Source organism: Danio aesculapii, chromosome 14 (assembly GCF_903798145.1).
Source record: "Danio aesculapii chromosome 14, fDanAes4.1, whole genome shotgun sequence".
Taxonomy (NCBI): domain Eukaryota; kingdom Metazoa; phylum Chordata; class Actinopteri; order Cypriniformes; family Danionidae; genus Danio; species Danio aesculapii.
Window position 1 is genome coordinate 27,957,101 of NC_079448.1, and position 18,346 is coordinate 27,975,446.

An 18,346-nucleotide genomic window follows, 5' to 3' on the forward strand; every position below is an offset into this window, starting at 1 on the left:
ACGTTTGACAGCAGTTTCTAGAGGAAATGAAGAGGGCAGTTTATGATTCCAAAAATGTTTGTTCCTTTTCATACTAATGATATTTTCTGGCACATATTGTTAATGAATAAAGGAATGTTTTTATGCAGTTTGTGCACAACAAACTGCAACATTCATCAAACTGATTTGATGTTAATTGACAACATTGATGCCAAAACAACATCAAACTGATATCTAACATTGCTGTCAAAAACACATCAAAAATGTGTCAATTTATCATAAAACACCTCAAACATGGATTACAAGACTATCCTGTAATTGATTTATGAGGTGTTTTTTCAACAAATTGTTGGTGTTTTGACATCAAGGTAGTTTACATGCATTGTAGGTATGCAAAATGATTCATTCAGCCGATATCTGTGACTAGTGGAAACATTTTTAATATTGACCTTTAGCATTATTTGATAAATTATTTTTTGATATTTAATAATTTGATATTTGATAAATTCCATAAAGCAACTTGTTCAAATGTTTGCCTTAACTTTCTATTCCTATGTGTACAACTTTTCTGGTGTGGTCTCTGTTTGCTCGATACCTCAATTTGTGTGGTGTTGTTCTTGTAATGCAGAGTCTTCAGGTTAGTCTGGTGAAGCACAGTTTTACAAAAAGCAAAAATTGATGTAAAATCAAGGTAAAACTCAAAGCACCTTTGCTTTTTTTGTTTTTTAGGGAAAGTTTAAGTCAGTGGTTCCCAATGTGATGTGTACATCAATTCCTAGTTGTGTTGTACAGGACGTGAATCTGATATCAGACATCCCAAGTATTTCGGAAGTTCTGGTAGTCTCCCGCAAATGCATAGAGACTCCCGGATGCTCCCGGATAATCTCCCAGAAATCACGCATCTCCTGCCCGGTCCTCAAATACATTGTGCACCCCTCTCCACCACATCCTTCCCCGTTCTTCAGATACGTACATCTCCCGCAACATATCAATAATCTCTGTCTCCCCCGGAAATTACTTTTCCCAACTTGGTATGTCTGTGGTATGTACAACAAAAAGTACCTTAAGTAATGTAATTCAAATGCACAAAAATTTAGACAGCACCCTCTAGTGGATATGTCATCTGAAACGTGCAATGCAGAGCCCTTTGAAGCTGCACAGAAACTGCAAATTGGAAGTTCAAACCACTGAGCACTATAGAAGTTTAGTATAGTATGGAAAAAAAATCCTGGAAAGTTTTACTCAAAAACGGACTGAAGAAGGAAAGAAATTAACATCTTGGATGACAAGGGATACGTTGAGTAAATTATTGGGACATTTTTATATAGGTGAATTAAATAGCTTTAACCTAATGAATAATATAAAATATAAAATGCTGATAAGAACTTCGCTGGTTGGAGCCTCGGCTGGGTCAGTTGGTGTGGAGTTAGCATGTTCTCCCCGCATTCGCATGGGTTTCCTCCGGGTGCTCTGATTTCCCCCACAAGTCCAAAAAGACATGCTGTACAGGTGAGTTGGGTAGGCTAAATTGTCCATAGTGTGTGTGTGTGTGAATGAGTGTATGGATGGCTGTTCATTCCGTGTCCGGCGACCCCAGATTAATAAAGGGACTAAGCCAAAAAGAAAATGAATGAATGAATGAATAAAATGCTGATCTGATAGATACAGTTTTAAAAACAAAAGATTTAAAGTACACTGCATTCTATAAAAGTATGTGCACAATTCTTGGTTCAGACTTATAAAGTTCATTATAAAAAAATGTAGGGTCCTAATTTGTATTTCAAATTCTAATTTTAAGCTGAAAAAAGTAGTTTGAACATCACAGTACATCCTGTATTTATCACTTAGGTGCTACATTAGGCATTCGGTGTGACAATAAATATAGGAGGTCTTTTGTGGCTTTTTAAATGCTTTCAACATCGTGTACCTTTACACTATTAAAGGAAATCTAAAACAATCACATGGCAATTCTTAACTTTTTAATTTAGTTGCAAATTCTTATGAATTTATACATCACTCCTACATTTTAGTATGATTTGCTCATCCCTCAATATAAATAAATAGCCTTTTCTCATGTGAATTTCTACAAATTACCCCCTTTTCTGAGGATACATTAAATAGTTACATTTCCTTGTTTCCATATCAGTCTGAGAAATCTATACAAAAAGGTCAAAAAGTGACAATCTCAAAACAATTCAAACGCCTGTGACACTTGCATTTAGCATTGTTCACTTGGTTTTATACTGACAAAAACACATCTTAATACCAGATGTAAGAAATTGGACTTCTAGAACCAACAGTATTTTAGAAAACAGAACTGAAAGTACTCTTCGGGCTAAACAGGAGAACTGCAAAATTACCAATCCTAACCTTTCTTCCTTCTCTTTTATTTTCCCATTTTCTATCCAAATGTGTAAACAACACTTTTATCATCTCAATGGAGCTCATTTTTAATCTATTCTTTTATAATGACAGTCCTGAAGGCCGTTATTCCATAATAATCCCCACAAGGAGCATTCGACACAGAAGACATTTAAAATATTTGACAGCGCAGATGACAAGAATACTAAGAGCGGAAATATGATCTCATAAAAATGTCCTTGTGTTGCCACATCAGCAGTTTTCTTTTAAATTCTGAATTGAATGAATAACCTGAAGAGAAATCCTAATAAACATCATTTAAATACATAAATTAAAGAGGCATTTAATCAACCCTCTCTGTTCATAATTGGCAGTTTTAGTCCCATCTGTTAAAGGGATAGTTCACCCAAAAATGGAAATGCTTATCAGTTTACTCATTCTCACATTTAGGAGTTTATTTCTTCAGTTAAACCAAAAAAATATATTTTGAAGAAAGCAGGAAACCAGCAACCACTGACTTCTACAGTATTTGTTTCTCCTACAAAGTCAATGGTTACAGGTTTTTAACTCTCCTTAAAATATCTTCTTTTGTGTTCAACTGAAGAAAAAACTCATTATGGTTTGGAACCACTTGAAGAGGAGTAAATGGTGAGTGAACTTTAATTTTTGGCTGAATTATCCCTTTAAGCCTTTTAAACCGTTAATTTAGTGCAAACATGTTATTATTTATGCAGTGACCATATCATTGATGTTATGATCACCAGCGATCTAGTGGCTGCAAATCGCTGGTAAACACACAGTTCAATAAAGAACTACAAATCCGCCATTATATGGACTACAAGATCCAGTCATGCACTGCATACACACACACACACACACACCTATTCCTAATTCTGTCTGTTTGCAAACACTCACAGCTGAAGCTGCTCATGGACTGATTAAGGACTATAAAGACAGCACACACACACACACACATTGTTGCTGAGTCTTGTTCATCTGTCAAGTTAACATTACAACACGGTTTCTTTGCCATGTTTCGCCGTGTTAGACCCTTGCTTTGTTTTATTGTTTATTCCTGTATGCTGCCTGCCTTTTAACCTTCCTTCTGTTTATGACCATGACTCTGAATTTCCATGTATACATCTGTTTGCCCCTGTGTTGACCGTTGCTTGCCTGATCATCCTGTTAATAAAACCTGCATTTGGATCTGCCCTCAATTGTCAGCGTCTCCATTGAGGGCAAATTTTTTACGTTTTATCCCATGAATTCTGAAAAAACAAATTGTTTCCAAAATCTATTGTGACACATCGTAATCTTTGTTTAGTGAAACTACACTTTAAGCATTGTTCTAAATTTGCAACCGCATGTCAACTAACTTAAAAAAACTAGTAGACGATTAGCAGACTGTAAGATTAGATTTAATAATACGTTGACATGTATTTACAACGTTACTTACTGTATAGTAGGTATGACATTATTTTGGGGGTCCATCAAAATAAAGAGTTGCCAGATTCTGAAGCAGCTAGTCTTTTAATATGCTAATTATTACAATATAGTTGCCAAATTGCTTACATTTAGTAAAAAATAGAGCATTAATATAAAGGATAACCACATGACCTTACTACACAAACAGTGTCCTCTTAAATTCAGGCCTGTAGCCAGGGGCTGTTCGAGTGGTTTAAAAGACCCACCCCTAACTGTCAAAGGTCTAAAATTTGTCCCATACATGTACTCATTTGTCTTTTGACTGCTATGCCATAATAAATTGCAAAAAAAAAAAAAAAATCCATGAAAATAACCCATCGAAGAAGGCTTTAAGACCAAGCTGAATGTGTTGGCTGCTTATGTGTGACTTCCCATTCTGAAGTTACGCTATGCCAAAAACAGCATCCCAAATTCAAAATGTGTGGTTATGATGACCATCTGACAAGCTAATCCAGCAAAAAAATTGATTAAAATGTAACTAAAATGCAGTATTTAAACCTCATAATTAAACAGAAATAGCCGAATAGCAGCAAAAAGGTCCACCTTTTGAGAAAAAAGAACGGGCCTGAAATTAGTTAGCCTAAATAAATCATAAGAAATATATCAGGCTCAATTTTATTGTACACATGGAAGCAATATGATTGTGAATAAATGATGACAAATTTATTTTTTGCGAGCTCAATCTCTTTAAAAATATATTATCAAAATAAAAGATACAAGATTCACCCCCTCTTCCTGCCATTTATGCAAGAACAAATTAGTTTGGATTTATTATTTTTAAAAAGTTCTATTTTTTTGCAGTACAGTATGAAGTGAATGGGCGTTTGTTGCGAGTCAGGAATGGATGCACACTAATTGGAACAGGCTGTGCTGTGCTGAGCTTTAGTTACGGTGGATGCTTCTCACCTTGATCAGCGTGCATGATTACACTTGTCTCTACCTGTCTATAGTCACGTCCTGTAGGCTCAATATTTTGAAGGGAAAAAAAGGAAGGAATTTTGGTTTGCCATATATCAGCAGATTTTATCCTTTGCAAATAGTTTCCCATTCTCCAAAGTACCAAAGAGAAAAATGTAAATATTCTAGAGGAGTTGATTGGTGTAAGATTTGGATGCTCGGTCCAGACCAGATCTCATGATACTGTAGCAGCTCATTTGTGAACTAAGGCCTGTTTGAGCCTGTTAGTGTCTGAACATGTGAATGTGACATTTTTGTTTCTATATGTGTTTTTATTTAAAGGAAATAAATACAGGGGCAGCACGGTGGCTAAGTGGCTAGCACGTTGGCTTCACAGCAAGAAGGTCGCTGTATGGTTGGGGTCCCGGCTGGACCAGAAGGCCTTTCTGTGTGGAGTTTGGATGCTCTCCCCATGTTCACGTTAGTTTTCCCTACAATCCAAAGACATAGGTAAACTGGATAAACTACATTAGCTGGAATTTCTGTTTGGAGTTTGCATGTTCCCCTGTGTTGGCGTGGGTTTCCTCCAGGTGCTCCGGTTTCCCCCGCAAGACCAAAGACATGAGGTACAGGTGAATTGAATAAGCTAAACTGTCCGTAGTGTATGTGTGTGAATGCAAGAGTGTATGGGTGTTTCCCAGTGATGGGTTGCAGCTGGAAGGGCATCCGCTACGTAAAACATATGCCGGATAAGTCGGCGGTTCATTCCCCTGTGGCGACCTCTGATTAATAGAGGGACTAAGCCGAAAATAAAATAAATGAATGAACGAACACTGGCCATAGTGTATTTACCAAGGCCTGGGTGAATGTGGGTGTTTCCCAGCACTGAGGGTTGTACTATTTCCAACACTGCGGTTGGAGGGACATCCATCCCTTAAATAATACCCGTATAGTAGAGAATATTAAAAGATCAAAATGCTTGGTAAACTGAGTTATTGTTGCTCCCCAAAATAGACCTGATTCTGAAGTTCCGGAAAGGAGTCGTCAGCAATTCTATGCTTACATCCTACACAAGCCTATAAGTAGATTTGTAACAAATTTACAAAACAACAACCTGTGGTCTTTACTTTAGTCAAACAATGTCTGTTTATACATGCACTATAGGTAGATGGGTCCAAAACTTCAGGTTTGGTATAAGTGGCCTCATGTCTCAGGAAATTTAAAATCAATGTGTGTCATCATAATGGACATTATGAGAACCAAACAGCTTTAGGTCAGTGCACTTTTGAGAACAGAGAAAAGGAACAAATATCCATTACAAATATGCATCTTTTTAGATCAGGAAAGTCACTCATGACACATTTCATGACGCTGTATGCAGTAGATGAGGTAAACAGCACTGTAGACAACACTAATCCATCCATTTATAAGCTCATTAATAAGCTAGCTATTTAATTCTTTTTAACAATCAATTACATTGTGTGTGTGTGTGTGTACACTCACCTGTCACTTTATTAGGTTTATTATACAACTGTCCAACTGCTCGTTAACACATATTTCTAATCCGCCAATCACATGGTAGCAACTCAATGCATTTAGGCATGTAGACATGGTCAAGATGACCTGGTGCAGTTTAAACTGAGCATCAAAATGGGGAAGAAAGGTTATTAAAGAGACTTTAAACATGGCCTGGTTGTTGGTGCCAGACGGGCTGGTATTTTCAGAAACAGCTGATCTACTGGGATTTTCACGCACAACCATCTCTAGGGTTTACAGAGAATGGTCAGAAACGACGAAATATTCAGTGAGCAGCAGTTCTGTGGGCGCAAATGCCTTGTTGATGCCAGAGGTCAGAGAAGAATGGCCAGACTGGTTAGAGCTGATAAAAAAGCATGTCAGTTCCTTTATGGGAGCTGTGTACCCATCTTCTGATTGCTACTTCCAGCAGGATGTACCATGTTATAAACAACACAAATTATCTAAGACTGGTTTCTTGAATGTGACAGTGAGTTCACTGTACTCAAATGGCCTCCACAGTCACCAGAACTCAATCCAATAGAGCACCTTTGGGATGTGGTGGAATGGGAGATTCGCATCATGGATGTGCAGCCGACAAATCTGCAGGAACTGCGTGATGCTGTCATGTCAATATATACCAAAATCTCTGAGGAATATTTCCTGTACCTTGTTAAATATATGACACCAAGGATTAAGGCAGTTCTGAAGCCAAAAGGGAGTCCAAACCGGTACTAGTAAGGTGTACCTAATAAAGTGGCCGGTGATTGTATATGTAATGTCTAATAAATAAGTTACTAAAACCAGTTATTTATTATTTCATAAAGAAAATAAATCAGAAAATGTAGTCAACTGCATGTTTAGTTACTCTCCATCATCCTCATTAAAATTTTAATTTGGTCAACAAGACACATTTGCTTTGATGCAGTGAGCATGATGTCCTATGCAGTATGCAGCGGACACATTTCATCTAGGGATTTCAAAACATTTTGAAGGCAAACAAATGCTTCTAATGTATATAGCTGACTTTTTTCCTGCATCCATTCAGCATTTAAGATATTCTGTCATGTTTCCAGTTTCTGTATAAGCTCTACAGTGCCTATACTGCAGTTTAAATCAGTTTGAAATGTTGTTTGCAACCAGTTTCCCATCAGAAAAAAAAATTGGTACAGTTTTATCTAACAGGAATTAATTGGCACAACCAGAATGCAAATATGATGGCTATCTAGACACTGGTTATTCTTTATGTAATTTTCCCTCATGGCATAAATCACATCAGTGAATATAAATATATATTTTTACCCAAATATGATTGATTGAATGAATCATGAACACAATTTTGATCTGAAATGGGCTTTTATTTGTGATCTGCAGCACCACATGCATTCATTCTCTTACAGTGACTCATTAATTCAGTTAAATAAATGGGCTTGTGACAAAGGTCCTGATAGCAATCAAACACTTTCTCTGCACTGCAGATTTAGGTGGAGATGCCTCATTTGTCATTCAAAGAAAAAGAAAAGTGAAGACTCGCTCTTTGTTCAAGAGAAGACCTTAATGCATACTTGTATCCCTGCTGTAAACAGTGGGTTTCCTTGCCTTTCACAACCGGCAAGAAACATTGGGGATCTTTTAGACACTTGTTATAGTTGCAGAGACTTCTTTAGTCACTACACTTGGCTTGGATGGATGAGCATTCCTTGCATTCTCTCTTTTTAATCTAGCCATTCCAGACAACAAAAGATCAATTGTGTTGACATCACAGTAGCATGAGTGAGCTTCCATCTCAATTTCTATCACTTTAAACAAGAAAAGCTTTGAAAAGGAAAAAAAATAAATTAATTAAAAAATATGTATATATACAAAATGTACAAAATGTATACCCATGACTTCTGATTGAGGTCTTATGAAGCAAAGAGAGAGGTCTTGATCACACAATGGCACAGACCAATCATTTTTCTTTGTAAAGAGTTTTAGCAAATTTTTCTTAAAAATGTTTTACTGAATAATTTCGGATAGCAAATTAAAGCATTAGTTCACCCATAAATTAAAATTCTGTTTTTAATTACCTTTTTCAGAACACAAAAAATATATTTTAGATGAAGTCCGAGAGCTCTCTGGCTCCCTATAGCCCGCGACACTTAAAGTTCAGAAAAGGAACCAAAACTTCAGTGGTTCAACTGTAATCATGAAACTCCAAGAACATTTTTGTACATGTTTGTAAACCCGCTGATTCTACACCACCCAACCAACTCTGAGCTAGGATCGAACCAGAGACTTTAACAAGGTGGCTAAAGATCCTGGTCTCCAGTGAGCATCTTTAGAGGTCAGAGGAGTCCGGGAGTTTTACCTGCACAGCACTTTGCTAGCTGGCCTTAGCTACACTCACACTCCTAAACCTCACTCCCATCTGGGTCATAGCACCGATGTAACTCCGTGGGTCCTACACCTTCCAACCCGCTCCGAGCTGGAATCAAACCAGCAACTCTTCGCATGGGAGTTTGCTTTAATGGTTGCTCCAACAAGGAGGCTAAGGCCCAATCCCAATTCTACCCTTCCCCTCATCCCCACCCCTTATTTTGCGCGTTCACGTGAAGGGGTGTTTCAGGTGTGTCTCAATTCTCTTTAGCTTGAAGGCGTATGGCTAAGGGGAATGGCTAGATACCTCTCGAAATGAAGATTTTTCAGGACCACACTCAAAACCAAGGGGTAAGAAAATGTCCCAGAATTTTTCTAGAAATTTTTAAAACAAACAAGCACAGGTTTTAATATATTCATAACGGCGTTCATGTTTTACCGTCAAGCTTTTAAAAAAAAAGCTAAAATAAAAACCGCAAAATTTTGCTATCTATAATCCATAATAATTACCGTACAGCAGTCCCACAACATTCTGTCACTCAATAACACTCGAATACCCTTACGGAAAAGTCTAGTGGCTGGGAATGACCTTTTTACAGTGTCTGCTATAAAGTTAATGTTGTTTTTGTGTGATTATATAAGATGAATATGGCCACAGTGTAAATACACAGTACAGTTACGATCATATTGCCACAATATATCATTATGACAGCATGATATTGTTGCTTTCTGTGATTGCCTGAAGATAAATACCAAAAAAATAACACAACTGGAATAACTACAGAAGTCGTGATCCTCGATCTCTTATGAAGCAAGAGATTGCGATGACATATGATAACATGTGCTGGTGTTGTAGTGGTGTCCCATTTCTTAGGGGTTAGATAATGAAGCATTGCCCTTCACACTTGAAGGGCCAAGATTAAAGGAAAGGGGTAGGGGTACAAAAAAATAGAATTGGGATTGGGCCTAAAGACCATGCCAAAAAAAAAAAAAAAAAAAGATTGTTTTCATGTCTTTTACATCAGATCAGGGTGCTGTTTAACATGGTCAGTATGGGCAATACGTCATATCGGCTTTAGGAAATGTACACAAAGACTTGATGTGGACGTGAAGATAGCTGAACATCATTTTTAGTTTTTGGATTTTTTCTTTTGATGTGCAAAAGTGTTCTTGGACCATACGATTTATTATAATCCACTGTAGTACATTTAACATTCACATCATAACTATCAGCAAATTTGTGTTTTAACATAGTAAACTTGCTATGCTGCACGTGTAATGTTGAGTTTTCAAAATCCTGTGAAATGCATTTCGACATACATGTAAAAACTAGGCAATATAAAAAAAGTCTGTTTTTCATGAGCTCAGAATTGCATATGTACTGTGACTGTAACATTGCTGCAATTTTGTCCAGACTGGGATATACTTCTAGAATTACATGGCATTGTTTCATCAGTAATTAAATAAATATATGTTCCACACAGTGCAGACAGTTGCTAATTTCATAGAGGACCTCAAAGACCCCTTACCACAGTTGTTTGCCGTAGCTCTGTGCTTTTATATGCTTCTCCCTTAGCAATTATCTCAGCTTCAACAACGGAGAGCAAGCCTCTGATTCACTCTTTCAGATTCACTTCAGGTACGAACCTGTTCTACATCTACACTCCCATATATTTTGTGGATCTGTTACTCACAAGCTGCTAAAATACAAAAAGAAGCCTTCTGAACATTGGTATTCAGCAAACACCCAGTACAAAATGTACATCAGTTTTTGCACAGTATTAAAGCGAAACATCCTGTCGACTTTTATTACAATTGTTGTTTGCAGTGGAACGCAGCTTGAATGAGTTTTCTTTGTTAGCTTGTGTGTTTGTGACCCTTCCCTAGAATAGCTATGCTTTTGGAAGGAGAAGGTAAAACCATCTCCTTAAACAATGCATCAAAATCCAAGCTTTCTTTTTCTTTGAATTCATTTAAAATGATTTGCACTCCCTTTGCAATATATCTGTGACTTTCCAAGCATTGAGTAAAACAGACTGGTTATTTTGCATTCAAAAATGGTAAACGCTTTCTTTGTCAGTTTTTTTTTCAGCCTCTTCGACAGAGCAGTTTAAAGCTGTAATGTATCAGGAGAAGGAGAGCTGACAGCTGCGCCAACACAATTTTGTAAATGTAGACGGGATATGGATATTTAACAGGGGGTTTGCAGTGGGTATGTAATGATAAAGAATGTACATTTAAAATGCATATTTCGCTCCATCCACCTTTGATGTGAAAAACTATGCAGACAGACATCCAATTTAAAAAATGCTGTTTTATTGAAAGGGTAACATTGCCCCCTTCTGGTGTATTTAGAACTGTTAAAAGCAACCTACCTATTTGTGAAATGACATTTGGGACAAAAAAACAAAAACAAAAACAGGCTAATGTTGCAATGGTATATCTTGGCAATAGCCAAAAGTACATTGTATAGGTCAAAATTATTGATTAATATTGATGCACAAAACTCGTTGCAATATTAAGTAATGATCATGTTCTATGAAGATTTTTTTTTAATTCCCTACTATCTGTCTGTCTGTCTATCTATCTATCTATCTATCTATCTATCTATCTATCTATCTATCTATCTATCTATCTATCTATCTGTCTGTCTGTCTGTCTGTCTGTCTGTCTGTCTGTCTATACACTACCTGACAAAAGTCATCACGTATCCAAGTTTTAGGAATAACAAATAATAACTTGACTTCTAGTTGATCATTTAGTATCAGAAGTGGCTTATATGAAAGGCAAAGTCCTCTAGATTACGCTTATTTTATCAAAATAAAATATGATCAAGCCTTGATTTTTAATTACTTAATTAGGACAGTAAGGTCTGACTTTGCTTAGACAAAAGTCTTGTCACTTAACAAAAATAATGTACAGTAAACAATATAAAGTCATGGTGCAGTGGAAAAATAATTAACTTTGAGTAAGGATCGACAACAAGACCTTTGTAATGTAGTGCATATTATATATATATAGTATATATATATATATATATATATATATATATATATATATATATATATATATATATATATATACACACACACACACATAGTTGCAATCAGAATTATTAAACCCCCTTTGAATTTTGAAAACCCAACTTTTGAATATTTCCCAAATTTAGTTTTACAGAGCAAGGAAATTTTCACAGTATGTCTGATAATATTTTTTCTTCTGGAGAAAGTCTTATTTGTTTTATTTCGGCTAGAATAAAAGCTGTTTTAATTTTTTTCAAAACCATTTTAAGGTCAAAATTATTAGCCCCTTTAAGCTATGTTTTTTTCGATAGTCTTTTTTTTCCAAGAGATTTTTTTAAACCTTCAGATTCCAGATACATAAAAAAAAATAAAAATAATAAAAATTAAAAAATTAAAATAAATAGTAGTATAACATGATGTACAGTATGATGTATAAATTTAAATTTTACAATGTCATCACTGGATTTTGTGCTCCAGGGTCACATTTGCACCTCAAAAAAAATGCATTAAGCTTTATTATCTATTAAAAAATGTAACAGTATCTTGAATATAACTCTAGTTACGGACAAGCAGAAAACACTGACAATTTTGTTTTCCTTCGAGTAAATACAGGAATCTTTATTTAAACATCTGGACAAATGCAATTACATGTAGATAAGTGTAGTGAGAAAAAGACCACACTTTTAACGGATTGGCTTTAACTAAGATTCTTATAATTGTAAAAAGAAAAATGCAAAGCCTGGTAGTTGTTTGTGGTTCTGCTGAACAAATTTCCTTCTGTGGTCCCGCAGATACATAATAATTGATCAGATATGTAATGTACAGGCCAATGAAGGAGTCCCACTTCATAATCTCCAAAGCAGCATGATTCTGACCTATTAAAACATCAATGAATTTCAATAAATTAATGAGCACAAGTCCACTTCAGGTAAAACTCAACTGTAATAAAAAAGTCGTTCAGAATATAAATGAGATCTTATTAAAGGAATAGTTCAACAACAAAAAAAAATAGAAATTCTGTCATTGTTTACTCATGATCCACTGGTTCCAAACCTGTTTGAGTTTCTTTCTTCTATTGAACACAAAGAAAGACATACTTAAGAATGCTAAAAAAACAACAATCATTGACTTGCATTGTGTGTTTTGTTCCTGCTATGGATGTCAATGGCTGGTTTTTCCAACATTCTTCAGACTATCTTGTTTTATGTCAGAAGCAGAAGAAAGAAATACATAAGTTTAGAACCAAAAATAAAAATAACTATTTACTCACATTCAAATGGATGAACTATGCCTTTAAACCAAAGCATATTAAATCATTAGAACAACAGACTGTTAGTACACAAGCAGAGACAGCAATTTTTTAATTTGTCAAGCTTAAAAAAAAATATAGTTCACCCCCAAAAATAACACTTTTTATTTTGTTTGCAATATATTTTTTAAATTAAGACGATGTTTAGCTGAAACTGTGGCTATTGGTGATGTGTGAAATGCAAGCCAATGGCTACCAGCATTATGAGTGTCAAAAACGTATACAAGAAAAATGAAATGAATACCCCTGGTTCCTGATAATATACTCATCACAAATTTATTACACTCAAAAAAATGATGTTTGCTGCTTGTTCAAACTACTTCGTTTTTTGGGAACAACTTATTGTTTATGTTCAATCCACTTAAATTTGTACGAATTAATAAGGTAACTAAATTCCTTTATGTTGTTCCAACTCAAATTGATTGTCCGGAACCCAGTATTTTTAGTGTACTTTTAGTCCACAGCCCAGTTTTTTTAAAGCAAATTTGAGTATAATGAATTTAAGTAGTGCAAAGTCAAACATGAGCGGACGCTGTTGTACTCTTCATTTGTCGTTTATAGAAAAAGTTGTAAACAAACAGCATCAGCTCATATGTGACTTTGAGCTCAGGATTTTTTAAATATCTTCTTTTCTGTTTAATAGAAGAAAGAAACTCAAACAGATTTGAAACATGTGGAGGGTGAGTAAAAGGTGATTGATTTTTTGTTTTGGGATGAACTATCCCTTTAATTTAGTATTTTTTCCCCTCTGTATATGCTTCTTTACTGTCAAAGCGCTTGTGGTTGTTGAATCTTCCAATAACGCTAAACAAAAAAGCCATATTGTATGGGCTTTTTTTTATTCACTTTAACAGGTGGATGGAAACTGATACGGCAAGCTTTACAATAAAACTATCGCTGTTACAATATAAAGAAACTTTGGACTGTCAAGTAAATTCTGCCTGATCACAAGACCAACAAAGTTAAGGTCTTCATTTCCCTACACATCTTACACATTCATATGTCAAACAGTACAACACACCCCTAATACTAAATAAAAATAAATATACACCAGTTACACTGGATAGCATTACCCTTTTTATGATGTACTATATAATAGTTCAGTTCATGTGTTATAATGATTTTTTACTTCTGTGAATGCAATTAATCGCAGTATAAAGTTTTTTTGAATTTGACTATCACCTAATTCTTACCTTATTGTTTTTAATGTAAAACTTTTCATTTTGTACCAATGTAGGTAACAGTTTTTCCAGTCTTTTTTAGAGTTTCCAGAAGGACATCTGTGTTTTTGTCTGACTCAATGAAGACCTTCTTGTTGGGGAGATCAATATCAAACTTGACATCTGTTGAGAAATAGACATGAACTATGAACTCTGTCCCCACATGACAAAGCACTTTTTAATACAAAAAGCCAGGAAAGCAGCAATATTTCTGATGCATTTAATCTCTGTAGTTTCACAAATTTTACAAGCATCTCATTTAAATGGTTCCAGTACACAACTGAACGATGAGAATATTTTAAATGTTAAAAAAATCCCTAAACCTTACCCAGTTTATTAAGTACTCGAGTGACTGCACCAGAGCATCCTTCACATGTCATATCAACAAAAAACTCGTGAGTCTGTGAAGAAAGAAAACATCTTTGATTCAATATAACGTTACAGTAAGAGACACTCATCAAAACGTTAGCAACTAAGCTAAGTCTGGAAGTTATCTTGAATAAAAAATAACTTAGGATGCTCCGAACCAATAAGGAAAAATAAACGGATAATTGTTAATTAAATGTTAAATTAAAAGGGCAAATTACCGTCATGATCGATCAGATTGTCGCTGCAAACTCAAGTCTACAGACTCGACTTTGCTGGCGCTGTTGCTGGACGGGACGGTCAGGTGACGCGCTGTTTACTTTAGGGCTCATCAATAAAGTTTGAATTTCTGACAAAGCGTTCATTCGCACCACAATAGGGATGTTCACACGTGGCATTTTAAATTAAACTAAAGCAAACTCTAGTGTGTTTTTTTTTGTTTGTTTGTTTTTTTAATTAAGTGATGCTACCATCTGAACCTCAAAAAAATAAGAAGAAAATTAAAAGCATACTAAAATACGTGAAATAATTAGTTGTTGTAATATAGTTTCTGTGGTAATACAACAAATAGTGTCAAAAACACAACAGTGTACTACGTTTTCTACAAGGGAATATATTATACTACCATACCAATTTACTGTAGAGTTTACTGCAGCATTTTGTTAGCATTCAGTTTTCTAAAGTTAATAATACCGTAAAAGCATAGTTATAGCCTACAGTGGTAATAATATAATAAAAGACACTTTAATATAATATGGTTTAATGTAATATGGTTCAAAAAGACTAGTGTTTACAACATAGTATTTTTCACATACATCTACAGATACAAGGATACATTCATTACAAGTCATGAGGTGACAAATTTACAAATTTAAACGTAAAACGTATTTTTAGATGATCCCTTGTTTTTCTTGCTCTTTGAATAAAATTAAGTTAAAATAATTAAATTAAATTAAATTAAATTGAAAACTGTACTAATAAAAAGTTTGATCATTTCCTTCATTAAATCTATTCATTAAAAAGTACTAAAGCATATTGTGTCATACTATTCTGTAATGTTACGTCTTTTTGATTTTGCAAAAGCTGCAATGTTTTAAACGTTTATCGTTAACTTTTGGATTTTTAATTCCGAAGAATCACGGAAACGTAATCCGTGAGGGACAGCGCTGAAGTGAAATCAGCTGACTTGTGTCATGTGACAGCAGAACAAGGACGCAGAATCAGAACAACAGTCACACAGGAGGAGTCGTTCAGCGTGTCGGCTCATCTTTTCTCTTTTCTGTCATAGCATGTCCGGGTTGAAATATGGACTTTATTAGGTTTATATAGTTGGTTTATGTCATTCAGCGGCGCTTGCGGTAAGTCTGATTCTGTCATTTCATGTACAATATGATGCGTGCTAATACTGAGCTACATGGTTTTTACTGTGGAAAGCCTGCTGAGCCTGCGAGGTGTTGTGACATCACTGAGTGCTGATATTGAACTTATTAGCTACCGGTTATTTATGACAAACATTACGCTTTATGGCCAGAGATTATTGTGTTTATCCAGACGAGGTGCTAAATAAAAATACACCTCAATATTGGATGGCTCTTCTAGAATAAAACAAATCTGACTACATTGTTAACAAGTTGTGTAAATTACACAGTAGTATTTAACTGTAATATGAACTGTATTTTACTGTAGGGCAGTTATGCAGTATGTTACTGTATTTTAAAGTTTGTGAAAATTGCTGTACATTTTACAGTAAAGATATATATATATATCATTCTGTATGCATACATATATACAGTAGGTTAAATGGTGCTGTAAATGTAAATACAGTATTTTTGCTTTTATTATTTTACAGTAAAATACAGTGAGGTAAAGTTGGTTTTATATTCGCACATTCGTTCAGTGACATATCTCTGTATTGTTTACCATGGTACTTTGAATATTTGGACTAAAATTGCATAAGTATGACTTCAAAAGAACATTAGCACTATTTAATTGACTGTGAACATTGTAGTACTTTGATTTTCATTGGCTGCTAAAACAATTTCACTATTTAGAATTTGCAAATAATACTTTTATGACATGATATTATTAAGGAGAAAGTATGAATGTGCGAATATAAAACCAACTTTACCTCAATGTAAATTACTGGGGAACTGCTACTAATAAGTTACTGTAGATTCTATAGGAAATTGTTAAGTGTATTTTGCTTGCATTACTTTACTATAAGATTTACTTTGTTAACATTTGTTAGCTTAAGCTGACAGTGGTTTAAGTATTACCACAATGTTTCTTAATTTTAGAGCCTATATTTTTACAATCATAAGTTGTATTTGTTATAAATAAGCTACTTCTAAAACAAGCTAACATATACATAGTAAATTTTTACAAAAAAATGTAGGCTAATTTGATAATTGTTCTAATACAGTAATTTATGTTAATGAATGGGACTTTATTTTAAATTGTCTCAGTACTTGCTAAAGTTTTGCAAATATGTGGATGACAGAAGATTTCTTCAGTCTTAAACTATTTAAGTAACTGCATCAAAGACATTGTGGACATCACAGAAGCATTAAATTAGATGTATTTAGGTTTGAATGCTGTCAACTCAAGCTGAGGATGAGTTTCAAGTTTGTATGTTTATTTATTTATTTGTGATGAAGGAAAAAACTAAATAATTGTAACGAAAGACAAACACATAATATTAATCATGTTTATTTACTGAAAAATCCACTGTTTTGTGGAAGATGGGTTAAAATTACAAAAACTTAATCATCATCTTCCTTTTTTTTGCCATATAATTTGAAATAAAAGTATAAAGAGCTGTCCAATAACATGAAAAAAAATAAAGTAAAAACAAGCAAACCAGTGTATTACTCCATAAATAAATTGTCATAAAATTTAATACTTTGATTTTCATTACATGACCTCATTAGTTAAATAATCATTAGATAAATCAAAAACTTTAGGCAGGGAAAACCTCTGAAATTTGGCTGTTCTGACATGGAATGCCCTATCAGAGCTCCACAAACTGTGGCTTTAACTATGTTTGCATTGGATTTAGCATATTGACTTGAGACTTTATATGTAGAACATCTTCATTATGTGACATGTCTATTAAATCTACATCAATATCAAGCAAACTGCATCATCACGAAAGGCTTTTGTTTTCCCATTGATCTGTTTTCATATTGATTCGACTTTTACATTCCAAGACATCGAGAAAATCAATGGGAAAATGTTCAAGGCAAGACACTGACCACTCCAAAGTCAAACATTGATTTTAGATATGATGGCACTGAATAGAGACATATCATATGGCAGTATGGTTGTTCATAATTAGGCTTCATTTAATAACCCAAAATACTGAAAGCTTCAGTCAGGTAATATTTAAACTGTGTGATTCGCAGTTTAATATTCATTAAAAGTTGAGACAGCCTGTCATTTGTGTTTTAATAACGTGCTTGTAATTAACAGCGCCTGAATGAATTCGCAGAATCGCCTCAGTTGTTTACACCCATGTGTTTTGGAATGGTTCCAAACAGTTGTGACATATTTTTGACACTGCTGTGAATATTAATGTCCATACAAAACACACATGAGTGTCAGAATGAATATATTCTACCCGTCAAAGGGTTGGAATGTTTTAAAAGAAGCCTATTCTGCTCACCAATGCTATGTTTTTGGATCAAATATAAAGTAAATATTAGGGCTGCACGATATTAGAAAAATCTGGTATGGCAATATTTTGTTTCTCTGCGGTTTTTTATTGCAATATTAATTGCACCAAATAGCTTGAATAGCTCAAGAAATCCTAAATTTTGATAAATTCTAATTCT

General features: G+C 34.6%; 2 protein-coding genes across 2 annotated transcripts in view; one reads left to right on the plus strand and one right to left on the minus strand.

Moving 5' to 3' along the window:
• Nucleotides 1-12,204: 12,204 nt before the first annotated feature.
• atox1 (antioxidant 1 copper chaperone) lies at nt 12,205-14,833 on the minus strand. The gene is made up of 4 exons (XM_056472268.1): nt 14,735-14,833; nt 14,476-14,548; nt 14,121-14,270; nt 12,205-12,493 (listed from the first exon to the last, which is right to left on the minus strand). Exons 1-3 carry the CDS (start codon nt 14,738-14,740, stop codon nt 14,146-14,148), a joined length of 204 nt encoding a protein of 67 aa, XP_056328243.1. The 5' UTR covers nt 14,741-14,833; the 3' UTR covers nt 12,205-12,493; nt 14,121-14,145.
• Nucleotides 14,834-15,729: 896 nt separating this feature from the next.
• The window catches only part of slc36a1 (solute carrier family 36 member 1), an 89,159-nt gene continuing 86,542 nt past the window's right edge, over nt 15,730-18,346 (plus strand). The window contains exon 1 of the mRNA XM_056472376.1: nt 15,730-15,871. The gene's annotated coding sequence lies outside the window, so the exon portion shown is untranslated. The remainder of the gene's footprint in view (nt 15,872-18,346) is intronic.

What these genes read in the sequence shown, in the direction of transcription:
- atox1 (XM_056472268.1), bottom strand. An exon ending in TCGAGTACTTAATAAACTGG is followed by an intron (nt 14,271 to 14,475) that starts GTAAGGTTTAGG and finishes ATTTCTCAACAG; the next exon opens with ATGTCAAGTTTGATATTGAT.